Genomic DNA, 14,936 nt, shown 5'->3' with positions numbered 1-14,936 from the left:
CTATTAATCAGATTTGTATCTGTTAAGAAAGTACTTGTCAGTTATGTGTTTTTGCAAAGTATTACTCTTACAGTTTCATTCTAAAGGAAGTGACATTTCATGAGGTGTAGCTCTTGGGACCAACAGGAGTTTTTATTTTAAATTTTTCAAAATTTGCTTACCTAGCTATATAAATCTTTATAAGTAGACAAGAAGTAGATTTGAGAAATCGGACATGGAGTCTAAGATTTTGTTGAGTAATTGTGTTTATGTCCTAGATTTATGAAATCATTTATGTTTTGTATCTGTTTTATTCCCTTAGTTATACATGATTGCAAATACACTCTTTAATATATCTGTTACCAACTGTCTGTCTCAGAGTCTTTAAGTCTTATTTGTTGAATGAGGATGAGAATAAATAGTTCCTTGGTTTTGGGGCAGCACTAATGAGATGCTGCGTGTGGAAATGCTTGGCTCTGTTTGGTATAGCAAAAACACTCAGTTTTTTCCCCTCCTAATCAGAATTGTGGTGTCTAATATATGTTGGGTAAAGGGGAGGATGATAAATTGCTTCACTTTTGAAAGCCATGTGGGAACATTTGTTGGGTCCTCTGTGCTAGGCACTGGGATAAACAATGATGATAAGAAAGAGCATGTTGTCCTTAAGGAATTTACAGACTAGGGTTTAGGTTCACAGCAAGATTAAGAGAAAGGTACAGAGAGTTCCTGTACACACTCTGCCCTAACACAGTCAAGCCTCCTACATTATCAACATCCCCCACAGAATGGTAGATTTGTTGCAATTGATGAACCTCCATTGATGCATAGTCATCACATAGAGTCCATAGTTTATATATTATTATTTGGTTTCACTCTTGGTGTAGTACATTCTGTGGGCTTGGACAAATGTATAATGACATGTATTCAGCATTATAGTATCATGCAGAGTAGTTTCATAGCCCTAAAAATGCTCTGTGTTCCTGCTCTTCATCCCTCCTTCCCAACTAACACCTGGCAACCACTGTTCCATAGTTTTGGCTTTTCTAGAACATGGTATAGATGGAATCATACAGTGTGTACCTTTTTTAGATTGACTTCCTTTACTTGTAACATGCATTTAATGTCCTTCTATATGTTTTTTGTGCTTTGATAGCTCATTTATTTTTAGTGCTGAATCTTTCACTGTCTGGAGAGCCACAGTTTACTTATCCATCCTACTGAAGGACATCTTGCTTGCTTCAAGGTTTGCCAATTATGAGTAAAGTTGTGCTCTAAACAAGTGTGCAGGTTTTTGTGTAGACATAAATTTTCAACTCCTTTGTGTGAAACCAAAGAATGCAATTGCTGATTATATGGTAAGAGTATGTTTAGTTTTGTAAGAAACTACCAAACAGTTTTCCACAAAGTGGCTCTACCGTTTTTTCATTCTCACCAGCTGTGAATAAGAGTTCTTATTGCTCCACATCCCTGCCAAAACTTGGTGTTGTGGATGTTCTGGATTTAGGCCATTCTAATAGGCATGAATGGGTATCTCATTATTTTATTTTGCTTTTCTTTGATGACATGATATGAAGCTTTTTGTCATGTAGTATTTGCCAACTGTATACCTTTTTTTGGTGAAAAGTCTGTTAAAATGTTTGGCCCTCTTTAAATTCATATTAGCTTTTCCCCCCTTTTTGTTGAGTTTTAAGTGTTTTTAAAAATATATATTTTATTGATTTTTTTACAGAGTGGAAGAGAGAGGGATAGAGAGTTAGAAACATCGATGAGAGAGAAACATTGGTAAACTGCCTCTTGCACACCCCCTACTGGGGATGTGCCCACAACCAAGGTACATGCCCTTGACCGGAATCGAATCTGTGACCCTTCAGTCCACAGGCTGACGCTCTATCCACTGAGCCAAACTGGTGTTGGCAAGTTTTAATTTTTTTTTTTTTGTATATTTTGAAGAACAGTCCTATATCAGATGTGTCTTTTGCTAATATTTTTTTTCTCATTCTTCTTACAGCATCTTTCACAGAGCAGAAGTGTTTAATTTTAATGAAGTTCAACTTATCAATTCTTTTTCATAGATCATGCCTTGGGCATTGTAGTTTAGAAGGCATCACCCTACACAAAGTCATCTGTGTTTATTCCTGTGTTATCTTCTAGGCTTGCATTTAGGTCTGTGATCTATTTTTAGTTAGAAGGCTAATTTTTGTGTAAAATCTGCATGTAGGTTCATTGTTTTGTATGTTGATGTCCAGTTCCCGGGACCATTTGTTGAAAAGACTGTCTTTGCGTCATTATATTGCCTGTGCTCCTTTGTCAAAGAGCAGTTGACAGTATTCATGTGGGCTATCTCTGGGGTATCTGTCTGTTCCACTGATCTGTTTGTCTATTCCTTTGCCAACACCACACTGCCTTGACTACAATAGCTTTATAGTAAATCATGAAGTCAGGTAGTGTTAGTGCTCCTCACTTTGTTCTTCTCCTTCAGTATTGTATCAGCTATTCTGGATCTCTAGCTTCTCCATATAAACTTTAGACTTAGCTTGTCAGTATCCACCAAATAACTTGCTGGTATTTCAACTGGGATTGCATTGAAGCTATGGTGAATCAAGATAGAAAGAAATGACATGTTGGCAATATTGAGTCTTCCTATCCATGAGCATGGAATACCTATTTATTTAATTTTTCTTTGATGTTGTCATGATTACCTCTTGCTCTCAGTCTTTTGTTTTTGTGTCTTTAAACTGATTGGATTAGGCCCACCCACACTGGGAGGACAGTCTGCTGGCAATCTTCTTTATCACAGTCTACCAATGTAAATGTAAATCTCATCCAAACACATCCTCATCCAGGATAATGTTTGACTAAATATAAGGGCACTGTGCCTAGTGAAGTTGACACATAAAATAAACCATCATAGACAATAATGTGAAAAAAAATTGAAAAATAAGCTGATTCATGTAGTTAGACATATTCAAAAGGCATATTAATGTTAATTTTTTGCAAACTTATTTCTGTCTTTTTAATACATACACCTAAGGGGGGGCATTGGGGAAAATTTGAATGGAAGTCATTGCAGCAGCAATGAAAGTAATTTTACAAAAAGAAATAAGTCAAGTGTATGTGTGAGTGTGTGTGTGTGTGTGTGTGTGTGTGTGTGTGTATCTTATTCCATTGAACCACAGCCCGGGACCTTTGTGATATGGCAATTCAGTCTTGACAGTTTTGCCATAGTGCGAGCCAATAAAAGACCTATAACAAGTTTTTCCTAGTGGAGAATAAAAAGTGGCAGGCTCTTTGGAAGGTTATTTTTTAAAAGCAAGAAAATACTTAAAGCAATAGCAGAAATGTCTATAAAGTGGTACATTAATAGCTAGAAAAGAATTAGAGAAAATTTGCAAGAATGAGTGAAATTCCATACTCTTTTGGACAAAAATCTTTTACCAGAGAACAATGATAAGGTTTTGAATTTCTTCTAATAGTTTTATAGGCTTTTTATCTTCTGGGCTTTTAGAGATAGGATGTAGAGTAATGTGAGTTGTGTCTACAGCATGTCATATATAGTTAATATTTGTATGGCTTTTGTTGTGTAAGTCTTGGGTGTTTCTAGTGCTAAGGGGTACCGGGGAGCTTCAGAGAAAGCAGATGGTCCCTTGAGGATAAAGTATGGATGTGTATGTAGTACCTTGTTTTCTTTAATTTCTGGATGGTGCCTTTGTCTGAAATGAACAGGGTCCGTGTTGCCTAATGGACCAATACTGTGTACTAACTCAGATGGAGAACTCTAGATAAGTATAATATTATCTGTCTGCCCAGCACATAAGATATTATTGCCAACTCAATTAAATGGGCAGGTCTCTGGCTTTCTGGGTTATGTATGCTAAAACTAAAGTCTTAAATGATAACTAGTATCAGACAAACAAATGAAACAAGGCAAATAAAAGAAAAAAAACAAAAAGAAATGGCAGTTCATTTGTGAATGCTGGTAGTGTGCTATTGAGTTAAATTGTATTTTATTGAAAAGACTGTAATATCCATGGTAACAGTGGTTCTTCATCTGAATTCAATAAGTTCTGTTTCAACCAAATATTAGTGAAGCAGATACAATGTACAGAACCATCTAATCTGTTAGTCCTTCCTTCCAGTGCCAAAATTTTCTTAAACACCTACTATGTGCAGTTGTTATAGATATTGGGTATACACAAGTAACACAATGGACATGGATGTTTCCTAGCCTCCTGGAGAGAACAGTCAGGTGGGAACTGTCATCCGACAAATGTACAAACATATAATCATAAAGTGCATTAAATTTATGAATGGAAAGTATTTGAGGCTCCAGGAGAGAATACAGATGATTTTAGAAGTTAGTGGAGGTCAGGGAGGAAGTGATGGGTGAGATGATGAGACTGGGAGAAAGCGTTTCTTTGCAGAAGGAAGGGTATGTGCAAAACCCTATGTGGCCCAGTAGAAGAAGAGTTTGGAGAAATCCAGTGTGGACAGCACAGGAAGATTAGTGCAGAGGGGCCCAGTCATGCAGGACATCGAGCCAGACTGAAGAGCTTGAAATTGAAGATTCAGGGGCTGAGCAAAATGATCTCATGTCTTCTTTTTAAAGGCTCATGCTGAATATCATACACCAAGTTAGAGCTTCGCTATTTTTAACAAAGAACTATTATCTAATATAGAAGGAGCTCATAAAAATCAACATTTTTTTAAAAAAAGGATATGTATATAGAAAAATGATCTAGGGATGTAAATAGTAAGTTCCCAGAAAGAAAATCTAAATTATCATAATGTCATGATTCTAAACCTCACTGATAATCAGGCATTTGAGTCTGTGACTCTGAGGCTCAGAAAAGAGGCCTGGTTTGTGGAGAGAAATTGGCATTTGATGGTATTGATCTGATTGAAGTCGGGCGAATGTATAAGACTGTCCGTGGAAAACCACACAGCGAGAAGAAAGGAGAGACAGCCCAGGACCAATTTCTAAGTAACGCCGAATCATCGGAAGTTGAGTAGAGGAGGCCCACAGAGGACACTGCGAAGGAGGAAGTGGTCATTTTTGTCAAATATCAAAGTAAGGCTTGAGAAGACATTATTGTGGGGATGTGCAGGTCTTTGGAGAAAAAAATGTAGTTCAGTAGTTTGGTAGTTTGTAGGGGAGGAAGTTGACTGGGTTGAATGGTGGGCGGTGAGAATTCTTTGCTTAAGTTTGGTTTTGGAGGGGAGCAAAGAAATGGGGTATTAACTTGTCAGAAGAGAATATTCAAAGTGATTTGTTAAAAAGGAAGGGTGGTTCTAGAACTTGTCGGTGATGGCTTGGCTCAGGTTTTTTCCTTAATGCTTCAGTTATGGAGTGGTGGTTTTTAAGGACGGAGAACCGACATGGAGGCAGGATGGCACCTTCAGGCAAGCGCCACTGCACCTCCTGTGTGTCCGGGATTGGAGCACTCCTTACTGCTATTCCCCTAGATGGCACTGGGTGCTTTCTGAGAAGCTGGCAAAAAATATTATGCAATTTCCAAAAATCCCCTCAGCAATACAGTACTGCAAACTGATATTTACTGAGGCATTTGCCTTATTTAAACAGGCATAATAAAATACAATAAGAGCTTATTAGAATTAATTCATTTTTCAGTAAGATGTGATTGGGGGAATTGTAGGAATAACTTACTGATGTAAGTGAAGTTATAAAGTAACTGGTTAAGCCAGATTGGTATATAAGTGTGAAGGAATCTGGTTTGAATTCTGAGCTTTATGATTACGGTCTCAACAGTGCTGTATTTCTTGGTTCTGTGTGCTTTGTGTGTAACATCAAGAACAGAAGTTTGATTTGGATGAGGAAGTAATGTAGACTGCAGGAACTATACTATACTCTGTAGCGTCAATTAAAAAATAAGTGTAAATAGCTGTGTGTGTAAACATTCATATTGATGTAAGCATTGTGTATCATCTATTCACTATTGATCTTGTTCCCATGAAAACATGAATAAGTGACTGTGGAATAATGATCTTTGTGTACCATGTATCCTGTTGTGTTAAGATATTATTGCTAAACTTAGACAGAGAGATGGCATTTTACTACTATATAATGGGTAATCAATTTTATAATAATATGAAGAAACAGGAATAGAAGCTAAAAATGAATTGGATTCCCATAACAATTTACATTAGGACTTTTTTTCCATAAGGTAGATTTTTGTGTGTGTGGGCTGCCAGTTTGTCAGTGTTTCATGCTGTGATCATAATGGCGAAATTAGCATTAATACCCAAACTAGGGAAGGGAAATTAAATGATTAGAAGGCTATAAAAGTCCCATCAGATGCTGGAAGGAATTTTTATTCTAATTATAATGTTTCAAATTAATAAAGTACTGTGATTTTTATACCCATGGTCATCATTTTGTATTCATGATCTGATGTACAAGTTTATTAAAAGTTTAATTTAGATTGAAAGAAATTATTAGCTCAATTACATCAGTTTGAGATTTTTAAAAATTTTAGCATGTTATTAAGTATTAGAGTGCATTAAAGGAGGAATGGTTAGTTGCATTATCAAAGAACCCTTTTAAAAAAATCTTTATTGTTGAAAGTATTACGTATGTCCCCTTTTTTCTCCCATTGACCCCCTATAGCCTGTCCCAGGCCTTCACCACCCGATTATCTGTGTCCATGGGTTATGCATATATGTATACAAGTTCTTTGGCTGATCTCTTCCCCCCATCCTTTCCTCTGAGATCCTACAGTCTATTTTTCTATGCTGCTATGTCTCGGGATTCAAAGAACACTTTTTACAAGGCTTGATTGATACTGTAAATGTGTGATAATTACTGGAGAATTTATATTTATTTTTTTTCATTTAATCCTTATAACGGTCCAATGACGGAATCTCCATTAAAAGTCACATATGATGCCATAACAATGTGTAAAACGTTAAAGAGCAAAGGCCTTTCTCTGTAAGGGTTTACATAAATATTGTACAAGGTTTCAATGACATAAATATTAAGTAGTCTAATTATGGAGAATATTCTGAGGTTCTTATCTTTCCTATTTTAAACTAATGTTACCACTGTGAAAAGTCTGTCTTTTGCTTCCACCAATTTCACCAATGTCTTTGTTAAAGCCTGTTCTTCAGAGCAAAATAATGATACCATCTTTTGTAATTATACAAGTACTAGAGGCCTGATGCATGAAATTTGTGCATGGGGGTGTGTGTCGCTCAGCCCAGCCTGCACCCTCTCCAATCTGGGACCCCTCGAAGGATGTCCAACTGCCCGTTTAGGCCCTCCCACAATCCAGAACTGCTGGCTCCCAACTGCTTGCCTGCCCGCCTTTCTGATTGCCTCTAAACACTTCTGCCTGCCAGCCTGATCATCCCCTAACCACTCCCATGCCAGCCTGTTTGCCCCTAACTGCCCTCCCCTGCAGGCCATCTTGTAGTGGCCATCTTGTGTCCACATGGGGACAGTCATCTTTGATCACATTGTGGCAGCCATCTTGTGTGTTGGAATGATGGTCAATTTTCATATTACTCTTTTATTAGATAGAATAGAGGCCTGGTACATGGGTGTGTCCTGAAGGGTGTCCCAGATCAGGGTGGGGGTTTCCTTGGGGCATGGGGCAGCCTGGGCGAGGAGCCTGTGGTGGTTTTCAGGCCAGCCACACCCCAGGTGACCCAAGCGAAGGTCCTGGTATCTGGGATTTATTTTTCTTCTATAATTGAAACTTTGTAGCCTTGAGAAGGCATGCCAGGGAAGGCAGAAAACTTGGCTTCCTCCATTGCCGGTGGCAATCCAAGCCTCCTGCTCTCTCCAACTCTGTGGTTTCCTGCCATTTTTGTTGGGTTTTATTTATCTTGTATAATTGAAACTTTGTAGCCTGGAGCGGAGGCCTGGGCCTGCCAGGAGGGGCAGAAAGCTTGGCTTCCTCCATTGCTAGGGGAAACCCAAACCTTCTGCTCTCTCTGTGGCCAGAGCCATATTGGTTGGATTAATTTGCATACTTGCTCCTAATTGGCCGGTGGGTGCTCCTTGTGAATGTAGCGCAGATATGGTCAATTTGCATATTACTCTTTTATTAGATAGGATATTTGTACAATGGAAAGAGTGTTAAAGTTGAAATAGAACTTTCCCAAGTACTAAGGAATGTGTGTGTCTCTGTGTATGTGTAATTTTTATAAAATTCTTCATAAGTTTCATGTTTATCTGGGCTGTATTTATTATTAAGAACAGGAATACTAATATATCATATATATGTGCTTGAGCCCTAGTAGTATGTTACGGGGTCCATTGCACATAGTAGGAGCTTATCAATCCTTTTGAATCATTTCATGATATATCCTTTTGTTTATGAGAACAATTTAATTCAAACCCTCTGAAAAATTAATGTAGGTTTTCTTTTAAAAATCTCCAAGGGAAGGAACACTGTAGTCTTTTATTCTTAATAGTAAGTGCTTCCATTTATAATTTAAGATTCACTGTTTCTTCTTCTTTTCTCTAGAGAAGTCAGTGTTAGAAACATTACCCTGATAAATCAAAGGCCGCTGCCTCACATCTTGTTGTAAAGGCCCAGTTCTCTTGTGAGCGAGGAGATTCAGTGGACTGAGCACTCTTATTTATCTCTTCTTCCTCCAGTGGTCCCAGTAAAGTGATCGTAATGGAATAAAAAACACAGACCAACAAGAAAGAATTGAGGAAGGTCCAGCACAGAAAAGACATTTCAAAATGTTTCTGTCAGCCTGAAACCTGAGGAAGTCTTGGTGACTGCTAAGACATTGTGGGGGTGCGCTCAGGGGTCCCTCAACGGCCTCAGACTTTGAATGGCAGGAAGGTGGGAGTCCCATGTGGTGCCAAAAGTCACAGGATTTAACCAGGTGCCTGTAGTCCGAACACTTCCTGGCTCTAGCTCCCTCCACCCCATTGGTACAGTTCATATTTATATATGGTTATATTTTATGAACATATGTGTATTTAAAATCCTTATAGCATCCTATTAGCAAAACGTTGCTGATAGAGTAAAAGAGAAATTGAACAAATAGGGCAAGGTTACCCTGGAGCCCAGATCTTACCCACATAGTGACTTTGCTCCCACCTCACCATTATAGTATACTAGAGGCCCAGTGCATGAAATTCATGCATGGGTATGTTCGGGTTGCTAAGCCTGGCCAGCAATCAGGGCTGATCGGGGTCTTCCAGCAGCCTGCCAGGCCCTTCCTTTGTTCTGCACCAGCCCCTGGTGGTCAGTGCATATCATAGTGAATGACTGAACTACCAGTCAAACTCCTGAGGGGGCACTTTGCATATTAACCTTTTATATGTATAGATCTGTTCCTTTAGTTGTGAGCACCTAACCAATCTAAACACCACTTGAGTCTTGAATCTTTCAGCAAGGCTAAGTGTTCGATGTACACAGGCGGTACCCTTCATGTCATGTGAAGGTCAGAATCAGTGTGTGGGTGGATGGGAATCTGGGGGATGCTCATGGCCTGGGGCATGCTCATGGCTGATTTTTTTTTTTTTTTTTTTTTTTTTTTTTTTTTTGCTTAGCTATTAGAATTTTTTTTTTATTATTTTTTTTAATAAGTTTTTATTGTTCATATTATTACAAATGTTCCTTCCCCCCCTCCCCACCATTGCTCTCCTCCACCAGGTTCCCACCCCACCCTCTGTCCTTTCCCCACCCCACATTGTCCTCATCCATAGGTGCACAGTTTATGTTCAGTCTCTTCCCACGCCCCCCTCTCCCCTTTTCCCCAAGAATCATCAGTTCACTCCCCTTCCATACCTCTGATTCTATTATATTCAACAGTTACTATTGTTCATCAGATTTTTTTTTTTTAATTTCCTTGGTTTTTAGATTCACTTGTTGATAGTTACGTATTTGTTGTTCATAATTTTTATCTTTGTTTACTTTCTCTTCTGAAAGAACCCCCTTCAGCAATTCATATAATTCTGGTTTGGTGGTGATGAACTCCTTTAGCTTTTTTTTATTAGTGAAGCTCTTTATCTGACCTTCGATTCTGAGTGATAGCTTTGCTGGATAGATTATCTTTGGCTGTAGGTTCTTACTATTCATCACCTTGAATATTTCTTGCCATTCCCTTCTGGCCTGCATGGTTTCTGTTGAGAAGTCAGCTGACAATCGTATAGGTGCTCCTTTATATGTAACTACCTTCTTTGCTCTTGCTTCTTTTAATATTCTCTCTTTGTCTTTTGCTCTTGGAATTTTAATTATGAGGTGTCTTGGTGTGGTCCTCTTTGGATTCCTTTTGTTTGGAGTTCTGTGCGCTTCCTGGACTTGTAAGTCTAATTCTTTCGCCAGGTGGGGGAAGTTTTCTGTCACTATTTCTTTCAGTATGTTTTCGATATCTTGCTCTCTCTCATCTTCTGGAACCCCCATAATTCTGATGTTGGTTCGCTTGAAGTTGTCCCAGAGGTTTCTTACATTATTTTCAATTTTCTGGATTCTCTTGCCTTCTAGCTTCTGTGAAGGAGTGTCTTCTGGCTCTTTATGTTCCAAATCTTTGACTTGATTCTTGCGATCTTCCCTTTTGTTTTCAGGACTCTGTAAAATATGTTTTATTTCAGACAATGTATTCTTTATTTCTTGTTGTTCCCTTATCATTTCTTGATGGTCTCTTTTCATATCCTCATAGGTCTTATCCATCTTTTCTAGGAAATTCTTGAAAAACCTTATAAGCGTAGATTTGAACTCTATATCCAGACGCTTTTTGTCCTCCATTTCTTTTGTTTGTGATTTATATTGTTGTCGCATTTCGCAGTTACAGATGGGACGTGGTTTCAGGGTGGAGCCTGCAGCTTTGGCTTCCGTCAGCCCTGCCCTATGCGGGTCCTTCAGTACTCGCTGCCAGCACCTCTGAGAGAAAGGTGCCCTCGATTTTCGCCTGCTGCCAAACAGTCTATGCTCTCTCCCAATGAGCCCGGTATTGGGGTTCAGTTCAGTTGGAAGTGGAGTTGGAGGTGGCATTCAGAGCAGTCTGGAGCCCCAGTCTCCTTCCCATCAGGGCAATCCCGCGGCACAGCCGACCGTCCCTTCTCTGCGCGCGGTGTGCGCGCCGCCGGGACCTCCTTTCGCCGCCGCTTCCCCGGGGTCCCGCCTTACAGCCCGGCTCCCTATGGCTGAGCCTGGGTCCCCGGGGTCTGGGGAACTGGGGTTCAGAGCAGTCGGGGGCCTAGCACAGTCGGAGTTTTATCTCCTTTCCGCTAGGGAACGCCCGCCAGGCACTCAGTCTCCCTCCTCTCCGGCTCCGTCCTCGCCGCGCACCGCGTCTCCGTACCTTGGGCTTTTCCAGCTCCTCCACGCCTCCTTCTGGTTTTGTCCTTGCTTCTCGCTGTAGAATTTCCAGTCAGTCAACCTTCCTGTAGTTCTGGGCAATGTCCGTTTTATATTTTAGTTGTATTTTATTGAAATTGTTGTGTGCAGCTGCGGCTAGGTGTTCACCTGCGCGCAGCCATCTTGGATCCTCCCATGGCTGATTTTGTGAACCCTGTAGTGCTCTGGGAGGCTTAGGGCCTTCCTGGGTGTGAATGTTATCTCTGGAAGGCATTGGAAATCTACAGCTTGGTAAATACGCCAAGAAATTACATTTTTCTCAGGTCTTGGGTTCTAAGCCTTGAAGGTCTGATGTTTTCTGTTTTCGGAAGATGTCTCTGATGTAGTCCTCCTTTTTCAAAGCTGGCACCCCTGATTAGTGTCCTATCACTTGTTCTTATCAGCAGAAGCTTCTACCCTTGGTTTTCCTGCCATTAGTCTCTTATTTCCATTCAAATTTTTTTTTAACTGGCCAGATTAATTTATGCATAAATTTCCTGTTTATTGAACTTCTCTGTTGACATTCTTGGCCGTCCATATTTTACTCTACCACTTAACATTATTTCCCAGTGTTTGTGCTCATACTGTGCCCGATCCTGCTAGGGACTTGACTGTCTTTCTCCATTTCCTCCCTCACTTCATCACTCTCCTTAGCCTGTTCCATTCCTGTCAATATAAAGGTCCCTTCTTCCTCTTCTCTGCCTCTACAAACCTTTTGAGTAATTCAGAGCCTGGATTTATTTTCTCCCCTGGGAAACTTGCTCTGATTCTGCCAGCTCTCCTTGATCTCTTTCTTCTTGGAACCAACTGAATTACATACTTTATAATATCTTTGTTGTTCTCAGAAGTTTCTAAATAAGTTGCAAGACTTCAGAACCTCCTATTTGATCTCCTTAGGCCCAGCAAAATCTAGGCACCTGGTGGGTATGAATTCACCCAAGGTTGATAGGTTTGCTGTTGTGATTTTAGAACTTAAGATTGGTGCTTAAAATTAAGAGAAATACTGAAGTAATACTCATATACAGCAAAATGCTGTCCTTTTAAGTTTATTTGATAATTGAGTGGTGTTTAAGTGTTTTCTCTTATTTGTCTCACCAGCAATCAAAGAAAAATACACAGACTGGACAGAATTTCTCATTCGTGATTTGACTGGTTCCCGGACAGCACCTGCTAACCTTCTGGAAGGTGTATGTATTATTGTTTACAGCTATTCTATGTCTGAAGCATCACAGTTACATGAGCTCAAACCTAATGGCACCTGTGCATATATCCTTCCGCAGGTACATGTGTACACACAGGTATCTATATCCAAAGAGCCTAACTTACTGTTTTTTCCTAAGTTACTTAGGTTACTGATTCTAATGGCATTGAAAAATCTTCATCTTTGCTACAGTCAGTAAATAGGGAATTTGCTTCTATGTGAACACATTTTTAAATAATACTACGTTAGGACATCTCACTATCTTATATGTTTAAGCCTCTATCCTTTATTAGTGAATATAAATAAAATCCTGCAGAATAACTGTTTTGTACAGGTGAAACTAGTATGGTCTGGAAGCATATTGATAAATGGTTTCATTAACTATTTCATTCCGGATGCATAACCCAAAGATTTTATGCACATGATAAGTAATAATTGAATTAACCTCCTCTCTTATAAAAACAAGAGGATAAGTGACTAACCATATTTAAATATGATTAAGGTAATTTATGGTACTGAAAAAATAGTTAAATCTGAAATCTTGATGGTTCATTTGTAAATAATTTTATGATGAAACATTTTATTTTTTCCTGTTCTATGATATGTAGTAAAAGATGTGTTATACATAATTACTGTTTTACCATATTTGTTTGAAGAATGACCTTGAAAAAGGGGGAAACACAATGAAAAACAAGGAATACAATGTGGATGTTGACAATATCATTATTCTCTTAACCTTAACTATATATAAGTTCCCCTCCTGTCATAAAAGATATTGATACTTTGGAACATCATTGTCTGATATATTGGGTTATTGGGTTTGGTTCTGTGAAGATTTTACCTAGTGTATTTGTTTATCTTAATGGCTACTGATTTGTTTGGTTAACAAGTCAAAATGATGATTGTTGACCCTTTCAAAAGGACACAGTGTGTTACTCTTTTAGGTGTTTTTTAAAAACACATTTACCTACAAGCCTGACTGAACAAACACGCTTTTCTTATGCTAACATATGCTAAGAAGGTTGCTTAGATAGGGTAGTGAGTACATTTATTCTCTAAACCAACTATCAGGTTAAATGTAGACATACCTTTACATAATATTCTAATTTAGTGTATCTCATTATATATCAAACATTTTATCTACACATGTTCATGCTTTATGCACATAATCAAAGTATGACAGTGTCTTGATTACTGTAGCAGTGGCCATTCTAAGATACATGTCTGTTGAGTCCCAGTATAAACTTATGGTCTCATGTTTGATATATCTTTCTATTAGAAAAGTAGACATTCTGCTACCACACATTTTTTTAGCTCAAGGCAAATTTCAATATAACTCTTCTTAAAAGTGTACTCATTTCTAACAAATACAATTTTATCTGGGCAGGGTATTTGTTTGGTGAGAACATAGCACAGACTGTTATTTCCTATTGACTTGTGGTTTTTGTTGTTGGACAAAGTTGGGTAAATGGAAGTGTGTGTGAGAGGAGAGGGTGGGGGGAGGGGGCGAGGGCTGTGGGAAGGATGGGGGTGGAGGGAAACACCAGACTGTTTGCCAATAGCTTGGATGATGGTGTGAAAAAATATTATCTTCTGCTGTCATCTGTTTCCATGAGAACCTTAAAATAAAGTTTAAAATAAGGAGTTTTGCTTCTGTTTAAACAGCCTCTGCGAGGGAAAGGCCCTATAGACCTCATTACAGTTGATTCCTTAATAGAACTTCAGGATTCTCAGAACCCTTTTCAGTACTGGATAGTTAGTGTGATTGAAAATGTTGGAGGAAGATTACGCCTTCGCTATGTGGGATTGGAGGACACTGAATCCTATGACCAGTGGTTGTTTTACTTGGATTACAGACTTCGACCAGTTGGTTGGTGTCAAGAGAATAAATACAGAATGGACCCACCTTCAGGTAAGGGCCAAAATGTTTGCTGTTGTGAATTATATGAGAAAAAGATGTGCATTTTTTTTTTTTTTTGGATGTGTCTCTGGAAATTTTTGAGCTCTTTGGTATCTTGTATATATTAATATGTGAATGTTAAGCATTTTAACCCAAGAGAGTATTTTCTATAGAGAATTAAACCCCCAAGACCTCAATTAAATCCTTTTTCAAAAGGAGAAAGTTGTGTTGGAGGCTGTGGAGAAGTTCATCTAGTTCCTTTGGAATCACTGGTTCAAAAATGAAAGACAATAGATTAGGATTTGTTATATTCTCCCTTTTTCTTTCGGGGTCTTGAAGTGTGTGTGGGAGGAGAGGGAAAGGGTGGGGGTGAGGGCTGTGGGAAGGATGGGGGTGGAGAAAAAGTCTTGCAAGGAGGTTCCCAAATCTCCATCATCCATTCATTCATGCATGTGTCTGTTCATCATCCATCCATCCATCCATCCATCCATCCGTTCTCCATCTATCCATGCATCCATCCATCCATTCATCCATC

General features: G+C 39.0%; 1 protein-coding gene across 3 annotated transcripts in view; it reads left to right on the top strand.

Moving 5' to 3' along the window:
• Positions 1 to 14,936, top strand: part of SFMBT2 (Scm like with four mbt domains 2) — a 207,140-nt gene that overhangs the window by 93,041 nt on the left and 99,163 nt on the right. For 2 of the 3 annotated variants that reach the window (XM_084869269.1, XM_084869268.1), the window contains exons 5-6: positions 12,399 to 12,487; positions 14,167 to 14,413. In XM_084869269.1, coding sequence (XP_084725395.1) covers positions 12,399 to 12,487; positions 14,167 to 14,413 — 336 coding nt within the window. Of the gene's footprint in view, positions 1 to 12,398; positions 12,488 to 14,166; positions 14,414 to 14,936 lie in introns of those variants that run through there. The other variant, XM_084869270.1, reaches the window with a different exon arrangement.

Source organism: Pipistrellus hanaki, assembly GCF_964339955.1.
Source record: "Pipistrellus hanaki genome assembly, chromosome: 1".
Classification (NCBI taxonomy): domain Eukaryota; kingdom Metazoa; phylum Chordata; class Mammalia; order Chiroptera; family Vespertilionidae; genus Pipistrellus; species Pipistrellus hanaki.
This window is presented reverse-complemented; position numbering and strand designations above follow the sequence as displayed.